This window comes from Scyliorhinus torazame, chromosome 19 (genome assembly GCF_047496885.1).
Source record: "Scyliorhinus torazame isolate Kashiwa2021f chromosome 19, sScyTor2.1, whole genome shotgun sequence".
In the NCBI taxonomy this organism is placed as follows: domain Eukaryota; kingdom Metazoa; phylum Chordata; class Chondrichthyes; order Carcharhiniformes; family Scyliorhinidae; genus Scyliorhinus; species Scyliorhinus torazame.
In genome coordinates this window covers 73,245,021-73,268,891 of record NC_092725.1, presented here as the reverse complement: position 1 = coordinate 73,268,891, position 23,871 = coordinate 73,245,021, and the positions used below count along the sequence as shown (strand labels likewise).

Genomic DNA, 23,871 nt, shown 5'->3' with positions numbered 1-23,871 from the left:
GAATGATAGAATTTACAGTGAAAAAGGAGGCCATTCGGCCTATTGAGTCTGCACCGGCCCTTGGAAAGAGCACCCTACTTAAGCTTAAGCCCACGTCTCCACCCTATCCCAGTATCTCACCTAACCTTTGGACACTAAAGGAGAATTCAGAATGTCCAATTCACGTAACAAGCACATCTTTTGGGAGTTGTGGGAGGAAACCGGAGCACCCGGAGGAAACCCACATGGGCAGACACAGGGAGAAAGTGCAAACTCCACACAGTCACCCGAGGCCGGAATTTAATTCGGGACCCTGGAAATGTTAGGCAGCAGTGCTAACCACTATGCCACTCTGCCGCCCCTTGATTGAGTAAAAAGATGTGGAGGTAGCCTATACAGAGTGCCAATATGTATATAACAGTTGGAAATAAAGATGAATGTTTTTAACAAACTACAGTCTTGCACACCTTCGGAAGAATAAATTGCCCTCAAATAATTCTGCCTAGACATAAACACACGATGTAGTATTTGAAAATAACTGTGACCCATATTGGCAACACTTTATTACTCCTATTGATCACAGCAACTTATTGCATGACCATTTGAATAATGTTTTGCGTGATGTATGTTCATCTACTCACACCTGCAAGAATGGTGAATGACTACTTGGCTGTCAATAATGTTCTTTATAAACTTCCAACACTTAAGCATGGTTCAATTTACAGGGTGAATAATCAATAAAATGGCACAGATAACTGGTGCAGTTCCTCCCCATTTTAGACACCTCAGGGGGGCACGGTGGCACAGTGGTTAGCACTGCTGCCTCACGGTACGGAAGACCTGGGTTCGATCCCGGCCCTGGGTCATTGTCTGTATGGAGTTTGTACATTCTCCGTGTCTGCGTATGTTTCACCCCCACAACCCAAAGGTGTGCAGGTTAGGTGAATTAACCATGCTAAATTGCCCTTTAATTGGAAAAAATAATTGGGTACTCTAAATTTTAAAAAAAAATGTAGACATTCAATCACTGCGAGCAGGCTGTGCTGAATTTTGTGTGACCTAATACGCATGTCGTGGGACATGATGAATGTAGAAGTCTCCCCAAACCTTCAGACTAAAAGCATTTTTTATTACCTCACCTCCCACTTCTTTTGCAGAATCTACCATGGCATATTATTATTTTCTATCTCAGCCAACATTGTAACATTTGTTCTACTTGTGTAGGCATTCTTGAAGTAGTCAGTTGAAATTAGGTGCAGCAAGTGAATCATAGTGTGCCAGTGAGTCACAGCAGGAGCCAGGTGCTGTTGGACACATGGATGGCTCACATCTTACCCCAGCTGCGAAGCTCAAGAGATCTGGACCATGCGCAGCTTGCACTTAAGTACTGGATGCTATTTGAACTGTGCTTTCCCCAGTCACTGGAGGGGGTACCAAGCTCTCTGCAAAGTCTGGTATTAGCTGAAGGAGCCCAGCAATCAACAATGGGAAGTTGTGAAGAAACAGAGCTAAGGTCAACAGAATGTATCACAACTCAAAGACCATAGATAGGGCAGCCCAGCCCTCGATCACCAAGATTTAAACATGAAACATCATGAATACTCAAAGTGAAGCTTCAGGGGCCTTGGGCTGAATTAGCCGTGATATAACAGTGAAATTGTGTAATGTGATCGGCCGGAGAATCGACTCCCGACACCGAAATCGGGCTTGACGCCGGTTTCACGCCGAATTGGCATTCTCTGGACCCCCAAAATCGTCGCGCCCGCACCTCGGCCCGGAAGTACAGTACACATCTCATTATCTGTCCTGACGACGGATTCTCCGGGGCCTCAGCGATTCTGTGGCCTGGATAGGCCGATTTCCCGATGGCATGTTTCTAATGTCCTATAACAAATCGTGAAGATGGCATGCTGGCTGACGCGATTGTGAGAGGAGGTATGAGGTGGGGCAACTGTGGGCTCCCGACTAGGGCAGGGAGGAAAGTGCCATCAAACGGTGGCCCTGGCAGCAAGGACGGGCGCCAGGACCGGGGCACTGACAGGGCTGGTGTGCAGGGATGGGGGGACATGCATGGTTGGGGGCGCATGGTGACAACCGGGGCCACTGTGCAGCCCTTGGTACCTGGTTGGGCACAGGTGGATGCGCCATGATGAGATGTTTTCAGGGACGCCCTGTATGCCCTTGCAGACCGGTACATCCAGTACCCTGTGGACCACACCCACCAGGAAGCCCAGGCAGCAGGCTTCACTGCCGTCACCGGGATGCCTCGGGTCCAGGGGGCAATCGATGGGGTGCACATCGCCCTGCGGCCACCGGCAGATTACAGGCCGCTGTTCATGAACAGGAAGGGGTCCCACGCAATGAACGCTCAGGTGGTCTGTGACTACCAGATGCGGATCCTGCACGTCTGTGCCTGGTACCCGGGCAGTGTTCGTGACTCGTTCGTATTGGCACAGTCTGTGATCCCCGACATTTTCGAGGGACTTCAGGTGCCTGGACCGCTCTGGAGGGGCCCTCCAGTACGAGGCAAGGAGTGTCAACTGCATTGTTGTGGTCTGCTGCGTCTTCCACAATATAGCCACCCCCCCATCTGTTATATATACCTGCGGCACTACGAGCGGGGGCACTGGGTTGGCAGTGACAGCGGGTCTGGTCCATGGCATAGAGGATGACGACAACCCGCTCTGCGATGAGCTTCATGCTCAACATAGTTAGACAATGTCTGACTCATGTCCACAGTAGTACCTTCCACCTGGGTGATCCCTGCATGCGAGCTGGCCAGTCCATCACACGGTCCTGTTGAATAGCTGGGCACAGAGTGATGGGGACGGCCGGGGGAGAGGGGACTACATGGTCCACTCACTGGGCTTCACGCATCCAACACCCCTCACTCCCAGTGGCCATCACTGACTGTCCCACCTTCACACCCACACCTAGGCTGGTTTTAACAGTGTGAACATGTGTTTATTCTGAACAATTATATAGTCTGTGCCTTAGCCCTTGTATCGCAGGTTGTGCCCTGCACCCGTGCTAACTTAACTGGTGTCTAACTTTCTGGCCTTACGGGCCCTACCACTATGCCTCTGTGGTTCCCCAGACGGTACAGCAGGAGTGGAGGCGGCCTGCTGCGACTCCTGCCTGCGACGAGGGTCCCTGTTGGCGCATGTCTCCTGGGGCGGCCCGGCCTGGAAGGCCCCGGCTGCTCCTCGGACGTCCCGGGTGGCGTGGTGTCACCCTGCTCTGCCCGCTGCCCACCCGATGCACCAGGGACAGGCGGGGCGGGGCAGGGAGGCGGTCCGAGGTGCTGCAGTGTTCCCAGACCGCCCCTGCAGGAGTCACCAGCACGGGCCCCAGCACCTCCTCCTCCCTTGGGGTTTCCGATGGCCCCCGGGCTTCTCCAAGGGACGGGATGCGAGCGGAGCCATCCCCCGAGGACCCCCCCCACCCCACCTGGCGTTGCCAATCCTGGAGGCCCGCTCTGGTATCGACCAGGGTATGAACATTCGCGGCCATGGAGCACAGAGAGTGGGCCATCTCCGTCTGGGACTGGAGGGTCTGTGCCACATCAGCCAGTGCGTGGGCCACCTCTCTCTGTGTGTGTGTGACGCCGGCCAGCACCTGGGCAATGCCTCCGATGCTCTCAGCAATGGCCTGCTGTGACTGGGCCTACACCTGGGCAATGCCTCCGATGCTCTCAGCATTGGCCTACTGAGATTGGGCTACGCTGAAGAGCGCCGCTGCTATCTCCAGCACATGGTTGCCTGGGAGAGGGCAGCCCTGTCCTGGGCCTTGGCCCCCGCCTGCACCGAATGCCCCAGGCCTTGCAACCATTGACCCATGTCCGACACCATAGCACCCATTGCATCCACTGCAACACCACCCGTAATGTTTCGGCCTGGGTGGCACGCATGACTGGCACCACCCCCTGCTCCTGCACGCGAATGGACTCCTCCACTCGTCTCTGCAGGTACTGGAAGCCGGCCATCATCTCCTCTAGTCCCTGGATCTCTGACTGCTCCTGAACTATGGGTGGGTCTGGATGTTCTCTGGAGCCCGGGACCGTCTGGACGGCAGCTGGTTCCTGGGGCCTGACTGCCCTCCGACCAACTGGCCCCTGGGCTGCTCCTACCGCCACTTGCTGTACAGGATGCGATGTGTGGTGCAGCGAGTGTCCCAGGAGCATCTTCCCTAATTTGCCCAACCGAGGGGATAGTCTCGGAGATGGTAGAGGATGCTGGGAGACAGCAGTGACGGAATGTCAGTGTCCTCCTCTGATTCGAACTCCGGGGTCTCCGGCAGAGGGCTGGTGTCTGGCTGCTCTCCCGTCGGTGCTCGGCTGTCTGGGGGGGGCCACTGGCTGGGAGACCCAGATCCGGTTGGTCCTGTAAGACACACAACGGCATATATGGTTAGACAGCGGGACGGGGGAGAGTTGTGATGTGGTGAGGGCTGGGGGGAGGGGGGGGGGTGGCACACATTTGTCGTGGGGACCCGCAACCAGGCAGGAGGTCTCCCTTCATCACGTGGCGCCGACCTCCGCGTCGGCGACCTCCCTCTCCTCCGGGCCGCCGACCCTCCGCTCGGGCACGGTGAGGGGACACAGGTCCGGTGGTCCCCCTCTGGTCTTCTCCCGCTCCTGGCAGTTGTGCGTGACCTTGTCCTTGGAGGGGAAGGGGGAGGGGTGGGGGGGGGGGGTGCAAACACAAACAACGACAGTGTTAGAGGGTCTGGCGCATGCAGCCCAGAGGTTGGGTAGCTGATGGTATCAGTGGCCAGGGCACAACGCCATTGAGTCTGGCATGAGTGCTGACATATGCGTCAGTGTGGGGGCCTGCCCATCCACCATGGGGGGCGTTCCGGGTCACATGTGTGTGGGGGTAGGGTGCTTTGTGCCAGGAGCACAGCGCTGGGTACTCGCCCTGGCTGCCCTGAGGAGGTCGTGCAGTTTCTTCCTGCACTGGTCTCCAGTCCGGGCCATCTTCCCAATGGTGCGGATGGCGGCTGCCATCTCCGCCCAGGCACAGCGAACAATGGCGCCTGATGACCTCCGTCCTGGCCCGTGGTACAGTACCAGCCTCCTCCACGGGGTCCAGGAGGGTCTCGGGTTCGGCGTCCCGGAAGCGCGCCGCTGCTCTCCTTGCAGCCACGTTGGCTGTGACGCTGTGTGTGTGGGAAGGGGTCTATCATGGAACCAGCAAATTGATCGCCGTTCCATTACCAGAGCTTGGCAATCCACGTTACGCCCATGCGAGCCGCTTGGGAGCAGTTGAATCGCTGCAGCTATGGACCCGATCTCGCCGTCATGAAACTGCACAGCTTTCACGACGGCGTCAACACTTAGTCTCCAGAATAGAGAATTCAACCCCTTGTGTTCATTCTTAGTAAAACTGTCTTGTCCAGTTTTAACGTGTGAATTATGCAAAGCATAACCATCAGAGCTCTATTCTCACACCGATGAATGATGATCCCCAGCAAACAGCAAGGGTATGGGTGCATTTGACATGAACGAGGCTGCTGACAGCTACTATCGCCAGGGGAGGACCGAAAAGAAACATTTACTCCAATCTGACAGCATCCAAAACACACACAGGTTAATTTTAACAATCTGCCCAGAGAACATTTGAATTGGATGTGGTGTAACCTGGCAGCTCATCCAATCTTGTTAGTTCCCTGTTACTTTGGATTCATTATAATTATCCCAATGTAGAAATACAACAGGGTAACAAATACCTACGTACATATACAAATCTCTTTTGGGGTATTAAAACAAGGCTGCACTTTAATTCAAATGTTTTAAGATAATGTGGAATAGGTAATAACGTAACATTTATGGCATCCATGAAACCCAAGATGATAGAGAGGCCCTTTTCGCCCGGTTTGTGCGGGTGATTTGGGGAGAAATTAGTTTGATGCAATAAGATACCCACGTAAAATGAAACAAGGCAGCAGAAAAGTAAAGAATTATCAACTAACTCAGAAGCCTCTCGAGCCTCATCTGCTGAGAAAATGGCGATGCTCCTGCTGCGACTTTGGCTACTCCACTGACGGCCAAAACTCTCAGACATCTTGGCGGTAGAACTGAAGAAATTATGGCAGGCTGTCTTTGAAAACCTCGACAGATCGATCGAAGTAGCCCTGACCCCATTTGTGCGGCCTTGGCAAAAACGGAGCAGGCGGCAAAGGTGCGAGGCGTGGTGCTACAGGATGTGGAGGTGGCCTCTCGAGGCAGGGGGACCAATTCACCTCTCTGGAAGCGGAGTTGTCACGGGTGCCCGGAGGTGACAAGGCGCTAAGGGCCAAGGTGAACGATCTGGAGAATTGCTCCAGACGGCAGAACTTGAAAATAATCGTAGAGCTGCCAGAGGGTCTGGAAGGTCCGAAAACAACTAAATATATGTCACAGATGTTTGGGACGACGGCGAGTGAGGGTGGAATGGCATCCCCTCCTGAATTGGATTGGGCCCACAGGTCGCTCAGGCAGAGGCCCCCCTCTGATGAACCACCGCGGGCGAACATCGAGCGCCTTCATAGTTACCAAGAGAAGGAAAAGGGTCCTGCGGTGGACGAAAGACCATCGGGACTATAAATGAGAGGGCCAAGCCATTAGGCTCCACCATGCTGCAGGAGCGGAGCTGGCCAAGAGGCGTGCAGTATTCAATAAGACCAAGGCCGCGTTGTACAGGAGAAATGTCCATTTTAGTGTGGTATACTCTGCACGCCTCGGAGTAACTTATGAAAGACTATTATTTTGAGGGGCCAGAGGAGTTTGTGAAGCAGCATTGACTGGGGTCGAGCAAACTGTGATATGGGTTTGTTGTGAGGTTTCTGTTTGGGGAATGGGTGTGAGATATTTCGGATTGTTGGGGTGCTTTTTGGGCATTCTGGAGTTTGTATTTGTATTTTTACTGTTTGCCTGTGGGAGGGCTATTGTTTGGGGTTAAGGATGGGGGTTTATTCACCGTGTTGCTGCTTGCTGGTTTATTTGGGTGTGGGATGGGAGGGTGGGCCGGGGGAGGGGAGGGTTAGTTTTCTGACGGGCTACAACTTTTTCTTTGTCCTGGTTTGTCCCGGGTAGGATGGATGGTGGGCTCCAGAGCTGGCAGAGGGCAGGCTTCAGAAGGACGGGAGATCTGTTCATAGACGGAAGCTTTCCCAGTTTGAAGGCGCTAGAGGACAAATTTAATCTGCCGCCAGGAAACGCCTTAAAATATCTGCAAGTACGAGCCTTCCTGAAAAACAGGTAGTGGCCTTTCCGACGCTGCCGCCACTGAGGATACAGGACAGGGTGGTCTCTGACACCTGGGTGGGGGAGGGGAAGGTGGCGGATATCTACCACGAGGCGGAGGAAACCCCGGTGGAGGAGCTCAAGGGTAAGTGGGAGGAGGAGCTAGGTGAGGAGTTGGAAGCGGGTCTGTGGGCAGAGGTCCTGGCAGGGTTAATTCCTCATCATCATATGCCAGGCTCAGTCTAATTCAATTTAAGGTGGTCCACCGGGCATACATGACGGCAGCGAGAATGAGCAAGTTTTTTGGGGTAGAAGACAGTTGTATGAGGTGCAAGGGCAGCTCTGCAAACCATGTCCACATGTTTTGGGCATGCCCGGAGCTTAGAGAGTCCTGGCAAGGGTTCGCGAGGGCAATGTCCAAGGTGCTTAACACACGGGTGGTGCCAGAGATAGCGATCTTTGGAGTGTCAGAAGACCCGGGAGTTCAGGGGGCGAAAGAGGCCGACGTCTTGGCCTCCCTCGTAGCCCGGAGACGGATTTTATTAATGTGGAGGGACTCGAAGCCCCCGTGTGTAGAGACTTGGGTTAACGACATGGCTGGGATTCTCAGCCTCGAGAAAATAAAGTTTGCCTTAAGAGGGTCTACACTAGGGTTCTCTCGGAGGTGGCAGCCGTTCGTCGACTTTCTCGGGGAAAGTTAAAATGTCAGCAGCAGCAGCAATCCATGGGGGGGTGGGGACGGGGTTGTGAGTGCTTCATTGGGATGGTGTGGGAAGACTGAGTCACGTGGGGTAATGTCTATTTAATTGTTATTGTACATTCTCTTTTTGCACTATGTTAATGTTCACTCTAGTTTGTTTTGTTATTATTGTTACTACTGTTTTATTAAGAAACATTCTGCAAAACATTAATAAAAATACTTTAAAAAAAAAAAGTTATCTTTGTCCTGTTCTGATGGGGGTTTGGCAGCCATCTTGGGTGGGCCTGACTTCGGTACTGGTTGCTGGAATGCCCCACATCATGGGAATGGCGGATTCTTGATCAGCGGGGCGGGTAGACAGCCCCCTGTTCAGCTCATTACTTGGAATGTGAGGGGATTGAAAGCCCCAGCGAAAAGATCAAGGTATTTGCACACCTCAAGGGTTTGAATGCTGATGTGGTATGTTTGGAGGGGATCCATTTGCGAATGAATGAGCAGGCAAGACTACGGAAATGTGGGTGAGGCAGGCATTTCATTTGGGATTTCACAGTAGGGTTGTGGGGGTTGTGGTGATGTTTAATAAAAGGATATCTTTTTCAGCAGCTAAAGTTTTGACAGACCTAAATGGGAGATATGTGATTGTTAGTGGGTCGTTAGCAGGTACCCCAATGGGGGTGGGAGGGGTGGGGGGCGGAAAGAGAGAGAGAGAGAGAGAGAGAGAGAGATAATCTCTTAGAGTCCACACAAGAAGAGTGAAAGGGTGGAGAGCCAGAGGTTGGTGGATTCCATCTTTAAGGTGGACCACCAGTCCTGACACTAGAGTTGTTGGCGAGTAAGTAATTGCAGATGGAATTTAGGCCGCTGTCAGTGGCCAAGGCGGGAGATAGCGCAGGTGAAGGATTCAAGTGGCAGGTTGGTCTTTGCCCTAAGGAAGGGTAATGCGGCTTTTGCCGGCCACACTAGCGCAGGCAGTGATCGCCTTGATTTTGAAGAAGGATAAGAATTCTATAGAGTGTGGGTCATATCGCCCAATTTGATTATTGAATGCCGATGATAAGCTGTTGGCGAACCTTCTGCCAATATGCTTGGAGGTCTGTCTCCTATGGTGATCTTGGAGGAACAGACTGGTTTTGTCAAAGGCCGGCATCTATCAGGCAACATACATCGATTACTTAATATTGTCCTGTCGCCCTCTCAGTTCCTGAGCCAGAGGTGATTATTTCAATGAATGCTGAAAAAACGTTTGATAGGGAGGAGTGAGGGTTCGAGATCCTACTAAGGTCCGATTTTGGGCCTAGGTTTATCTCTGGGATTTGTTCTCTATCTGGGTCCCCACCGCAAATGTTCATATAAATTAAAAAATTTTTTTTTTTTTTTATAAAGAGTAGCCAATTATTTCTTTTCCAATTAAGGGCCAATTTTAGAGAGGTCAATCCACCCACCCTGCACAGCTTTGAGTTATGGGGATGAGACCCAAGCAGGCACAGGGAGAATATGCAAACCTCACACAGACAGTGGCACGGGACCAGGATCAAACCTGGGCCCTCGGTCCGCCCCGAGGTCAACCAGATTATTCTCCATTACGGAACTATAATGCATTCCTTTGATGCATACAAAAAATGAAGCAAAAATTATGCTATCTTCCTTCCCACAAACACAAAACATGAATTATGGAAAAAAGGCAGATCGATAACCTTTTATTGTTTACTTTAGGTCTGAAAGTCTAGTATTTTTTTCCAACTGTGGCCAAAAAGCACAGGGGCCTGGTGACTCTTTTGCTGTGCTGCTATAAAGCAATAAACTCTTTCCAAACACTCAGGTGAGTCACTCACTCACCAGGTTAACATTCAGCACATAGGCAGTGAAGTATTTTCATCAGAATTTCAGGATATGTGATAGATTGGATGAGCCACAGGTTTATGTGCACCATTGTCACTGGGCTGTAAAGTTTGATTTATCAGTGTTCTCCTATAGGTGAAGGCTCTCATCTTTCATGTCTTAGTTACCAAATCAATTTTTACATGGATTGGTGACAGCCATGTTTTACAACAAGCGACACCCACATCCCCGAACAAATAAAAAGCAAATAACATTATTATAAAATATTTTACTACTACTGTTTACACCAGCAGCAATGATCACCACAGCAGCAATAAACACAGCAAGCCCTCAGCAGAAGAGCCATTAGAAGAGAAAGATTCTTCAAGTCATTGCATGTCGCATGTTAACAAAGCCAGGCAGAGTTGTCTATGCCATATTTTATTAATTCAACAAAATTACAAATACAGTGGGTGGATGGGAAAAAAAAAAAACTTTCACAGTTAAAGCATAAATTGTAACTCTGTGGTACAGGTTTGTTGGTCCCCTTTCGCCCCTAACAGCTGGAACTGAAGCAACCCAGTGCAAGGAGTGGAAGCTCTTTCCTCTGACACATGCAATAGTCCAATGTGGAAAAAAGCCATGGTCCTCTCAACCCAGCTGCTAACATTCCAGGATCTTGCTGCAGACACCAAATTGAAAATATTACCACCCTCTTGCCTCAGAAACACAACGTTTTCCCATGCATTGCCTTCAATAATAAGTGATGCTAATTACATTTGGGCTTATTAATTCTTGTTAGTTAGTTTCCCCTCACATTTAATGAAGTAGGATAGGCAAACATTTGACTCGGGTAGTTCTCACGCTCCTTTAGCAACAATGCACAAGAAAAGGTTAATACTGTTTTAAAGCACAAGTGAACGATTCATAACAAGATTCTATCCACACCACAGAGAAAATAAATTGGCCGTGAAGATTTTTCACAAAATTTTTAAGTAATTTTATTTTCTCGTTTTAATCTCTGTACTACACATACCAATGGCGCAGCAGGAAAACAGGCTCAAGGCCCAACTTGCACCTTCCCTACTACACAGTCAAAACTAGAACCTGATAAATAAGGAGAAAAGTAGCATGAATGTCAAAAGTCTACAATGCTTATGAACAATGCCACTGGCACTATGAAAGCAAACTTTGTGTTTTCACATCAAATTTTCCTGTTCTACATCTATCCAGTCAGAAAACATTTGATCATTTTGAAATCACTTGCTGCTTCTACTTTACCATCTTTGTGTCAGCAAGTCACAAACTGAGTTCAAGTATCACAAACTGATATCCACTTGCTCAAGGTCTGTGGCCAATATGATTTAATACAGAACCAACTACAGCATTTGGCGTTTCCATCAGTAATATCTGTACCCATTCTGTTCATTGACGTACTGAGGTTAGCTGCAGTGTTTGAGACAGTGTTCATGGCAGCACCTCATTGGGCAGAATCCTGGCACTGAAGACTTGGCTGTAGTACTCAATCAATAGCTCAGTAAACATGTTGATCGGTGGGAGGGCGTGCAATGTTGCAGGTCCTTTGCAGGGCCAGATAAGGTTCACTCCAAAGACACAGGCCAGGTTTGATGGGTTCATTTTATTAAAAATACTCTCCTGGGACACCTAAGACAGAACAGACTTAATTAGATTTCAACAATATGCAAAGCATGCTGGATTATCATTGCAACACAAAGATGTACCAACCTGCCAGGTTAAGTGCCTCCATTGTTTTAAGCTGGTCTGATTATCGGACTGACATGGGTTATGGGGCAAAGATTGTGCTCATGGGGCAGTATGATTCATTGTAACCTTGGCTGTAGCTTCTATCCAGTTTGGGGGCAATCTGGAACTATTGACCCTTGTGAAAAGACACTACTTAGCTGGGTGCTAAATTCAGCATCTTTTTTAAAAGCAAGGAATGGGTTTATTTTTTTCTTTTTGATATCTGAATATTCCAGATATTTATTCCTATTACTTACACTATTAAGGCTTTGTCTCTAACAATGCTCAGAATCCATATCATACAGTCACCTGATAACCAATAACTAAAATGACAATTTTCATTGGGAATCAGGAAAATCTGAGAACTGGTTGGAGTCACACCCAGTACAAAGAAGATGGCTGATGTTGACAGAGGTTAATCTCAGCCCTAGGACACCCTTGCAGGAGTTCATCAGTATCATGTCGGAGGCTCAACCATTATTCTATCAAATGGCCCCCCTTACGTCATAAGATCAGAAATAGGGATGTTCACTGATGATTGTACAGTGTTCAGTACCATTCACAACTCCTCATATACTGAAATAGTCTGTACCCATATGCAGCAAGACCTGACAACATTCAGGTTTGATCAGTAACAAGTAACATTCATGTAACCCAGGCATGAATGCCTCCAACAAGAGAGAATCTATATTCTCTCCTGGATATTAAATGGCATTACCATCACTGAATCCTCCATTATCAACATCCCAGGGGTTACTATTGACCAGAAACTAAACTGGACCAGACACATAAATATGTGGCAACAACAGCAGGTCAGAGGCTGGGGATTCTGCAGCGGGAAACTCACCTCCTGACTCCCCAAAGTCTTTTCACCACTGACAGGGTACAAGTCAGGATGTGATGAAATACTCTCCACTTGCATGGATGAGTGCAACTCCAATAATACTCAAGAAGCTCAACACCATCCAGGATCAAGCAGCCCGCTTGACTGGTACCCTATCCACCGCCTTCAACAGTCAGTCCCTCCACTACCGATGCACAGTGGCAGCAGTCTGGCCTCTCCTTCGATAGCTCAGCTGGTAGAGTGGAGGACTGTAGATCATTGAAACTGACATCCTTAGGTCGCCGGTTCAATTCCGGCTCGAAGGAAGCCGCCCTTCCCTTTGGGGCAGCACGGTAGCATTGTGGTTTGCACAATTGCTTCACAGCTCCAGGGTCCCAGGTTCGATTCCCGGCTTGGGTCACTGTCTGTGCGGAGTCTGCACGTTCTCCCCGTGTCTGTGTGGGTTTCCTCCGGGTGCTCCGGTTTCCTCCCACAGTCCAAAGATGTGCAGGTTAGGTGGATTGGCCATGCTAAATTGCCCTTAGTGTCTAAAATTGCCCTTAGTGTTGGGTGGGGTTACTGGATTATGGGGATAGGGTGGAGGTGTGGGCTTGGGTAGGGTGCTCTTTCAAAAGAGCCGGCGCAGACTTGATGGGCCGAATGGCCTCCTTCTGCACTGCAAATTCTATGAACTGCACCGCCCAAACGTGTAGCCTCTACTAACTAGAAGGATACTGACAGCAGATGCATGGAAACATTACTACTTGAAAGTTCACCTCTTAAGCCACACCATACTGACTTGGAACCATTTCACCATTCCTTCACTGGCGTTGGGTTACAAACCTGGAACTCCTATCCTAAGAGCACGGTGGGTCTACCCACACCACAGACTGCAGCAGTTCAGACGGCAGCTGACACCCAGATTAAAGGGTAGGGTACAAATGCTGGCCTCGTCATTGCTGCTCACATCCCACAAACATATAAAAATAAGCCTAGGACAAATAGAGCGTGTGCAAATCATCCTGGCACTTCATTGAATGGTCACAATAAATTAACATAATTTTCCAATGTCAACTAGTTAATAGAATCATAGAATCTCTACAATACAGGAGACCATTCGGCCCATTGGGTCTATACCCATCCTCTGAAAGAGCACCCTACCTAGGCCCATGCTCCCATCCCATCAACCCAAGTAACCCCACCTAACGTTTTGGACACTAAGGTAGCAATATAGAATGATCAATCCCACCTAACCTGCATATCTTTGGACCGTGGGAGGAAACTGGAGCACCCAAAGGAAACCTGCGCAGACACGGCGAGAATGTGCAAACTCCACACAGTCACCTGAGGCTGAAATTGAACTCGGGTCCCTGATGCTGTGAGGCAGCAGTGCTAACCACTGTGCCGTCCTCACCAGGTGAAAAACGAGTGAAATGTTGAATAATTATGTTTCAAGCAGGATGGTACAGTGATGAAAACACTGGATATTTCTAGGCCACAGGATTCACTATGTACCATATGTATCACCCTGACTTCATCATCCAGCATGGAACTATGTTGGCAAAATTTTTGAAATCCAAAAGTAAAATATTACATGAATGAAGTGATGGGACCTGCCACTTCTTTAACAACAAAAAAATAGAATATTACAGGCCAATGCTGCATGGAGTGTTTTTCAGCCCAGCAAGAATTAATTACATCACAAGGTTTTTATGCTAACGAATAGTAACAAACAATAATTCACCAGACACATTTGGAAAGATTGTCCTGTACAGCGTGCCATCACATACTCTCCAACCATCTAAAATGCATCACTTGAGTTTTCATACAGTCGCAACTTGTCTCCATTTATTTTGACATCAGAGTTAGTTTATTGAAGGTGTAACTGTTATGAATGGACTGGAGTAGGAACACATGTGCCTCAGGCAGCCAGACATTTGAACCATTAGGATGGCTAGCAGATTCAGCCGAGGTGCTTCAGCCTATTAATTCAGATCAGTACTACATTCAGTGCTTCGAAATGATCTCAACTACTTTCCCAGTTAATAGCTTCAGTTCCATAATCAGGGTCAGTACTAAAAGTCAACAGTCCAAAGAATTAGTATTATGCTTAGGAGCTGGTTTGATGACAACATTAAGTTTGCACATTTCAATGATGGCATTAGAATCAGAATCCCTACAGTGCAGATGGAGGCCATTTGGCCCATCGAAAGAGTACTCTACCCAGGCCCACTGCCCTGTCCCATCCCAGCAACCCTGTAACCTAACCTACACATAAATTTGTAAAACAAAGCTAGCTCTTTCATCCACGAGTATCACCAATTCCTTGAAGAGCACATTCACGCTACAGAGGTGTGCAAGAGTAATGCATCCACCAATGGCCTAATATACAATGGCACTGAAGGTCCCAGCTTTAATCCCGAGTTTCGCCGAGTTCACTCATACTAACAGGACATCTGTTTGAACATTACAATAGGTATCACATTGGTGTGCGAGGGAAGGAAGGAATTAGTCAGGGCGCCCACTCCCAATTGTCATCTAGCGACCACGGCTGGAAATAGTGCGCGTGGCCCTCAGTGGGAACAAATCAGATTGGCTGTGATTCTGTCCATGTTTGAATGGGCCACTGACATTCAACCATCCAAACCTAGCACCTTGAGCACGGCACATAGAGAGAGTGTCACCAATTTCAGAGAAACTATCATCAAATGAAAGAAAGCACTTCATGACAGGAGAGGAGAAAATGAGAGGGTGGAAATTAGGGGGCAGTTAAAACTGGCCAGTTTCCCGAAGCTGTGGTGGAACACCATTGATATAGTTGAACAGTCTCATCAACCACTGCCTATACAATGCACCCTTGTATTGCTTCCGAATTAGAGACCCCTAGCCAATGCATAACTCTGCCATGCTCCTCCTGCTGCAGTTCACCCGGTTAACATGAGACACTATCATATTCATTTGAACGTGATGTCCAGTGGTGCCAGATGGAAAATCCAGTGGTACGTTTTTTATTCCAATTTAGACCATTGCTCATTAGCTCATCAACTTTCTGCAATCTTTAAAAAACAATCCCTCCCAAGGGATACCATTGTAAATCACAAAATCACATGCACATACATCCTGATTGACAAAATGTTGATCTTTGTAAATGACATACAGAGCATTACAAGACTACTCACCATGTGGAGGAAGCATATCAGGTACTTTACAATGATATAGTTGTGTTCTGGAAGGCTCTGTATTATTTGCTTGCATCGAGTTACTCGGAGGCTGCTTTCAACAGCTAGAAGTAGAAGCATATGCATCAGTTAGAACTTAACTGCATAAAACACAGTAGTGACAGGCACATTGTCAGCTGCTAGCAATATGTGCCAACTTGCTCTACTGAGAAAGAGGTTCAGTTCCAGGATGCTACAGATGCTCAGCAGTGACCGGCCATGATGATCAACCTCCTCCTGATGCACGGTGCTCAGACATATCGCAAAATCGGATTCTTTGCTTGTAAGACCCTGTGTCACCTCATTCCAACTGGATCTCATGTGCAGGAGCATGTCGCTGAGGAGAAAGGAGCTGGTGTTGGTCCTGCTGGTGACGGTGTGGGTTTTGTTTTTGTCTCTCATCAGAGTTGCAATGTGGGGCTGCCATAAGCTAGCAGCTCCCTTAGCATGGTGAAGGCTCAAAGCAGAGAAAAGCACCTTCCAACAAATTGGTAATCATCTATCAAGCAGTGACAGTGCTCTCATCGAAGAAGTGCTTTGAACAGCAGTGTGCCAAGGCCAGGACTGGAGTTCAGTAATGTGACCAATTAAGGCTTTCAGCTCATCAATGTAACTAATCAAAGCCTTCCCAGCTTGTCAGTTTCACTGAAGAAGCTCTCTTAATGTGCGGTCACCTCTGTGATATTGGCGAGTTGCTAACTTGTTGGGAAAGAGGTCGCCGGCTGGGAAATTCAGACATGAGGATCAAAGCTGTTCTTAATTGATATTTTAAAATTACCTTAATAACTAACCTATGGACCCAAGGAAGCTCCCCGCTTGCCCTCCATCCCACCTTGCAGAAACCTGGGAGGATGAGATGATCCTGATCCAATGACATCAATTTCAGGGGATTTCTCTCACCGCACATATTTCCCGTGGTTGGGAAAATTGCCTCCCATTGTCTTTCAACCATCTCTGATTTTGTAACGCTGTGTGCACAGTAAAGCTCTTCTACTTCATCCCCAGACAGTCTCCTTAAATGTGCTTTTAACATATTCAATTGTTATGCAAATGTAACATCACTACATTCTCCCCAACACACAGGCACATCGCTGCGTTCACTATGTGATTACATAATTCTGTGAGTATAGAGCAATGAAGCAAAGCAACTTCGGCAATGCTTATTTTAAAAAGGAGTTTCATCACTTTAATAAGACAGGTTTCCTAGTTACTGATCGGCAGTAACAAATCTTATTTTAATTCATTCAGCATTAAGTTATTTTACAGTTTAAAAACAAATGAAAACTATCTGGCAAATGCCTGTGGCACTAAATGTTTAAATTAAAAGGGACTGCCACAACCAGCACCACAGACTCTCAACCCTGGAGCCATCAATTTCACTGTAGAGCAATTTTTGAGGAGGCATCTTGCTGACATTTGTTTCAGAAAATCTGGATGGGGGAGGGAGCACAGAAATTGGATCCTTGAATTAAACCAGCAGGTTTTGCATTTTATTAAAAGGGAGCATTCTCTTCAATACCTACTTCAGACTACACCGCCTATCCCCATAACTTTTCGACTTTCAGTCAAAAATATAAAAAGGTGCATTGTCGCTTTATTATCCTGCGCAATTTTTTTCTCATTTGCTCCTTTCCCCCCTCTCTTCCTCAGCACCAGGATGCTTTTCTGATATCTCACCGAGAGAGCTCAGACCGTGATTACCGATGTGCTGGTGAACCTCTTGTGGCCAAGAGAAGTTATTTTTCCCCTTCTGGCACGGAGTTCAAATCTTTTTATAGCCATTCTCGCTGAACGCCTCAAACCCTCCTGCTATTAGCAAAACACCTAGATCTGCAATCCAATTCGGTCTAGATTAGAAAATCGCAAACTGCCCAGATTAAATGCAGGCACTTGGCTAACACGAGAGAATTTGTTGGCAGGAAGTACCATGGCTATGTCAAACAAAAAATAAACCACATTTCCTGAGGAAAAGTAATTTATAACAATTTATGTACAATCAGTCAGCATGATGTGTTCTGTACTAATGTTATCCAAATATATTTTGCACTGTTTTCTTCCTATGATTCTACCGAGTGCTAATGTTTAAACGACTGCAAATAATTAAATGCAACATGCTGCAAGCAAAATGTAAATGTTTTATTAGCTCAACTCAGCAGCTACATCCAGGGCTGGGGAGATGTTTAATTATATACCAGGCAGAGGAAAAAAAAAGAGCTACGGGTTAAATGGTGTTTTTAAAACATGTGGCCAGAATTCAGCTTAGCATCTTCTGAGCCTTCATTTCATAGAATTTACAGTGCAGAAGGAGGCCATTCAGCCCATCGAGTCTGCACCGGCCCCCGGAAAGAGCACCTCCACCCAACACGAAGGGCAATTTTGGACACTAAGGGCAATTTAGCATGGCCAATCCACCTAACCTGCACATCTTTGGACTGTGGGAGGACACCGGAGCACTCGGAGGAAACCCATGCATACACGGGGAGAAGGTGCAGACTCCGCACAGACAGCGACCTAAGCCGGGAATCGAACCTGGGACCCTGGAGCTGTGAAGCAATTGTGCTAACCACTATGCTACCGTGCTGCCCTTCATATGTTACTGGAGACTGGAGGACCATTCCAGAACAGGAATGCCAGGAAGAATCCAGAAACATTTGAATTTAGAAAGGCTTTTTGGATTGCATTAGATGAGTAAGCCCACCGTGCTCCACTTTGAAGTAAAATCAAATTTATCACTTTCATCAAGGAAAATGACCTCGAGGATTTCTCAGTGGAATGGTAAATGGCAATGGCAGAGATTCTGTATACAGCAGACGAAAGCCCCATGAAAATATTTACCGTAACTTTTAATTGCCACCCCATTTTATTCTCTACCTCTCCTGAAGGAAGAGCCTCACACTGGGATACAAGTCCAGAGGCACCATTAACATATCAGCACTCTTCTTAACTAACCGCCTCACACAATGGGGACAGGGGGCTAGTTCCTCACAAACAGGCCTTCAATACTCAGAGAATTTCAGTACTCCAAGTAAACACTTTCATGTATGGTCTACATACAAAAATGTCAACTGGCATTTAAAAACATTTTTAAAGTACCCAATTCCATTTTTCCCCCAATTAAAGGGGCAATTTAGTGTGGCCACCACCTACACTAAACATCTTTGGGTTGTGGGTGTGAGACCCAAGCAGACACAGGGAGAATGTGCAAACTCCACACGGACAGTGACCTGGGGCCCGGATCGAACCTGGGGTCCACAGCCCAATGAGGCAGCAGTGCTAACCATTGCATCACCGTGTCGCCTGTGTATTGGTATGTTGTGCGATGGTGAGTACATTAGTTCAGGCTGGGCCCAACTGACATGACACACACATTAAACATCCATTTCTCAAAAGTAGTCACTAGATAGGAAACGGAAGTAAGAATCCCAGCCAATGCCTACTCTTTAACCCACTGTGGTGTCCTTGACTGTGCAGACTGCTAAGGGAAAATACAGTACAGGGCCGGAATTGAAGTTATGTCAATTTCTGATTTATGCACCCACCGTAGGGAGTGTAAAAACACAAGCCATCAGAAGACATTTGAAATTATTGAAATGTAGTAAATATGTGAAACCAATAGTGGTTAAAAAAAACCTATGTGCCAGCATTCATCAAACCTTCAAAATTAATTAATTTTGAGGTTAAAGAATATACACGCAAATCTTTCTCTCAGTTCTCATTGCTTACATATCTAGCCTTTTCATACCCATCATAAAATGTTAAGGAACATTCCAAAAAATCTACTTGCAGCCAGACACATTGTTGCCAAAGCTTCAGTTTATTGGGTGTGGTACAAAATACTGAGCTATTATAACACAAACAGCTTTGATTTCTGGTTTATGCCAAGTTACTGATCTCAGCCGAGGTAACACTGCTGCAACTGGCATCATAGTCTTGGAGCTTAGCTCTCAGTGTAATTGGTGGTGTCTCGAAAGTACAGGGACTGTAATAGTGAAACCCACAAAATGTCAAGATTCCCCTTATTCCTTGCACAGAAGCCAGCCAACCTGCTGTACCTCATTCAAATATCTTTATGTCTGAATCTAGGAAGCAAAAGCAGATCCAGTGCACAATTCAGAGTGTACACCCGGTGACTATGGCTTCACTCCTCACTGCTGTAACCTTGTAGGTTACTAGGGAAACCATTAGTTTTTTTTGAGGTAAATGGTAACAGCAAAACTTGTACCAGAAATGTAAGCATTATTAGGCTTGAGTCTTGACTTTAAGGCAACACTATTGATACATCTCAGCTGATTAGACCAGTTCTAAACTCCAGTATCAGTGCAGGTGGAAGGCAAGTTGCAGGAGGGATAAAAACAGTTTGCAAAGAAATATTAATAGATGAAATAAGTGGGCAAAACATTGGCAAATGGAGTATGATGCGGAAAAATATGAAGTTGCTCATTTTGGAAGGAAAGACAAAAGAAAACAGTTTTAATAACATGGAGAAAAATTGCAAATTGCTGCAACGAAAAGAAAGAGACTTTGGGGGACTGGTGCACGAAACACAGAAAGCTAGCACACAGGTGCAGCAGGTAATCAGGAAGGCTAATGGAAAGTTGGCCCTTATTTCAAGGGGGTGTTGGAGTCTAAGAGTGGGAGGTCTTGCTGCTACTGTATAAGATACTGGTCAGACCACACCTGGAGTACTGTGAGCTGTTTTGGCCCCCTAACTTAAGGAAATATATTATTTCATTGGAGGCGGTTCAGAGAAGGTTCACTAGGATGATCCCGGTATGGGGGGATTGTCTTATGAGGAAAGGTTAAACAGGTTGGGGTCTACTCATTGGAATCTAGAAGAATGAGGTGATCTCATTGAAACATAGAGGAATCTTAAGGGGCCTGGCAGGGTAAATGCTGAGGGAATCTAGCATCAGAGGGCATAGTCTCATAATAAAGGGCTGGCAATTTAAGGTTGAGATGAGGGGGAATTTCCTCTCTCAAGAGGGTTGAGAATCTTCGGAACTCCTTGCCGCAGAGAGCTGTGGGGGCAAAGTTCTTGTGCATATTTAAGGTTTAGATAGTTTCTTTTTAAAAAAATATATTTTATTGAAGTTTTTCGATCAAAAAGAATTTTCCATTTTTACAACTTTGTAACAAAATGTACATTGACCGTTATTTAAACAATATATTAACTAACAACAAGTACAGAAAAAGAAATAGTAACATTGAAAAAATAAATATAATTATAAACAACTAACATGGAAAAGAACAAAAAAAAACCAAGGACCCACATGTACCCCCCCTCCCCCCCGGGTTGCTGCTGCTGTCTTTCCTGTTTTCCCTTATCGCTCTGCGAGATAGTCAAGGAACGGTTGCCACCGCCTGGTGAACCCCTGAGCCTAACCTCTTAGTGCGTACTTTATTCGCTCCAATTTTATAAACACTGCCATGTCGTTTATCCAGGCCTCCACGCCCGGGGGTTTAGCTTCTTTCCACATTAGTAGAATCCTTCGCCTGGCTACTAGGGGCACAAAGGCCAAACATCGGCCTCTCTCGCCTCCTGCACTCCCGGCTCTTCTGCAACCCCAAATATAGCCAACCCCCAGCTTGGTTCGACCCGGACCCCCACCACCTTTGAGATCACTCTTGCCACACCCACCCAGAACCCATGCAATACCGGACATGACCAAAACATGTGGGTGTGGTTCGCCGGGCTTCCCGCGCACCTCCCGCACCCATCCTCCACTCCAAAAAATCTACTCAGCCTTGCTCCCGTCATATGCGCCCCGTGTAGAACCTTGAATTGGATCAGGCTGAGCCTGGCACACAAGGACGAGGAATTTACCCTACTTAGGGCATCTGCCCACAGCCCCTCCTCAATCTCTTCCCCCAGCTCCTCCTCCCATTTACCCTTTAGCTCCTCTACCATCGTCTCCCCCTCGTCTCTCATTTCCCTATATATATATTGGACACTTTACCATCACCGACCCATGCCCCCGAGATCACTCTGTCCTCACCTGTTGCCTTGCAAATGCCCTCACTTGCATATATCGAAAGGCATTCCCAGGTGGCAACTCGTATTTTTCTACCAGTGCTCCCAGACTCGCGAACGTCCGGTCGAAGAACAAGTCCTTCAATTTCACAATTCCTGCTCGTGCCAAGATTGGAATCTCCCATCTATCCTTCCCGGGACGAACCTGTGGTTGTTCCTTATCGGGGACCACACCGAGGCACCCGTCACCCCCCTATGTCGTCTCCACTGCCCCCAAATCTTCAAAGTCGCCACCACCACTGGGTTTGTGGTGTATTTTTTAGGGGCAAACGGTAACGGCGCCGTCGCCAGTGCTTTTAAACTTGTTCCCCTACAGGACGCCATCTCCAGCTTTTTCCACGCCGCTCCTTCTTCTTCCTTCATCCACTTACATATCATAGACACGTTGGAGGCCCAATAGTAATCACTCAGGCTCGGCAGTGCCAGTCCCCCTCTGTCCCTCCTACGCTGCAGGAACCCCCTCTTTACCCTTGGGGTCTTTCCAGCCCACACAAAGCTCATAATACTCCTATCCACTTTCTTGAAGAAGGCCTTTGTAATCAGTATGGGGAGGCACTGAAACACGAAAAGAAACCTCGGGAGGACCACCATTTTGACCGCCTGTACCCTACCCGCCAATGACAGGGGCACCATGTCCCACCTTTTAAAGTCCTCCTCCATCTGCTCTACCTGTCGTGTCAAGTTAAGTTTATGCAAGGTTCCCCAGTTCCTAGCCACTTGGATCCCTAGATATCGAAAGTCCCTTGCTAGTCTCCTCAGCGGCAGATCGTCTATTCCCCTGCCCTGTTCCCCGGGGTGCATCACAAATAGTTCACTCTTTCCCATGTTCAATTTGTATCCCGAGAACTCTCCAAACTCCCTGAGTGTCTGCATTATCTCTGGCATCCCCTCCACTGGGTCCGCCACATATAGCAGCAGATCATCTGCATATAATGACACCCGATGTTCCTCTCCTCCTCGAAGCACTCCTCTCCACTTCCTAGAGCCCCTCAGCGCTATGGCCAATGGCTCGATTGCCAACGCGAACAGTAACAGGGACAAGGGACACCCCTGTCTTGTGCCCCTATGTAATCGGAAATAGTCGGATCGTTGCCTGTTTGTAACCACGCTTGCCACCGGGGCCCCGTACAGGAGCTGAACCCATCTGATGAACCCCTCTCCAAATCCAAATGGTTTAGATAGTTTCTTGATCAGAGGAAAAGGGATGTGAGAAATATCGGATCAGCCATGATCCTATTGAATGTTGGAGCAGGATCGAGGGGCCGCATGGCCTACTCCTATTTATTATGGTATTTTATGTCTGTAAATGCTGAATGCCATATCATGCACATGTTCTGAATATTTAGCTCATAATTTGTACGTTTTGGAATATAACTTGTAGTTTTAGGAATTAAAGTTTGAATTAAATTAGACATCTGGTTGACAAACTAAAATTACTGATGTAAATGCAACCCAAACACTGAATGAGCCATCTCTAAGCTTGTAATTGAGCCAAGAATCTGGGGAAAGAATGGTAGAACTCCATTAGCAATATAAATTATTCATATGGGTTACAGAATCAACGAGTTGTGTTAAAAGTAAAATAATTCCGTTGCATTTTGGTTTGAATCTTCCCAAAGCATGCCACATTGCCATAGAGATAGTGATTCAGGGGGGAGTCCTGGTTAGAGGTTATTTTGTTTTATTTATCGGGGTGCTGCTGACAGAAGAAACAGCTCAGTCTGGGTTTCGTGAGGAAAAGGAGTGGGGCTATTGGTTCTAGCTTGCAGCTTAGTGGCTGAAATCTACAGTGGCCCTCATGGTGCCATATGGCAGAAAGCAGTCAGCTTGAATAGCTTGGAAAGAGCTGCACAGAAGCTGTGGAAGCTGATGCCCAAAGCCAGGGCAAGGAGCTGAAGGGCACACAGTCATGAGACCTTTAAAGAAAATTGGAGAATCGCTTAGCGAAAAGCTAATGAAAGGATCCCCATGTAATTTGTACCTTAGGGAATGGCTGGAATACCTGGAATACCAAGAGTTAAGGTGAATTCTGAAGGGCTTCGACATGGTCCGAGAAAAGTGAATAGACCTTTGGATTTGACCAAGTGAATAGACCTTCAAGATTTTGAGAGATAACAGAACTCGGACGGAGAAGTATAAAGGAGAACAGAGTTATGGTGTAATTCTTTTAAATTAATGGTGCTTGCTTTGCCTAATTTTGCTTCATACATACTATCAAGTTGGTCCTTTTTTTGTTAAAAACCAGGGGCGAAATTCTCCGTTATCGGCGGAAACTCCGCCGATCGGCGCAAAAAACGGCGCAAATCCCACTTG

The 23,871-nt window shown here is 47.4% G+C and overlaps 1 protein-coding gene and 1 non-coding gene across 2 annotated transcripts in view; one reads left to right on the top strand and one right to left on the bottom strand.

Annotated features, from left to right (window-relative positions):
- Nucleotides 1–10,147: 10,147 nt before the first annotated feature.
- LOC140396217 (rho GTPase-activating protein 8-like) overlaps nucleotides 10,148–23,871 on the bottom strand; it is a 122,043-nt gene continuing 108,319 nt past the window's right edge. Inside the window, exons 12-13 of the mRNA XM_072484533.1 lie at nucleotides 15,489–15,592; nucleotides 10,148–11,387 (exon numbers count right to left, since the gene is read on the bottom strand). Coding sequence (XP_072340634.1) covers nucleotides 11,190–11,387; nucleotides 15,489–15,592 — 302 coding nt within the window. The 3' untranslated portion in view covers nucleotides 10,148–11,189. The remainder of the gene's footprint in view (nucleotides 11,388–15,488; nucleotides 15,593–23,871) is intronic.
- trnay-gua (transfer RNA tyrosine (anticodon GUA)) lies at nucleotides 12,548–12,635 on the top strand. Its single transcript is given in 2 exon segments — nucleotides 12,548–12,584; nucleotides 12,600–12,635. It is a non-coding gene; the product is annotated as a tRNA-Tyr (tRNA).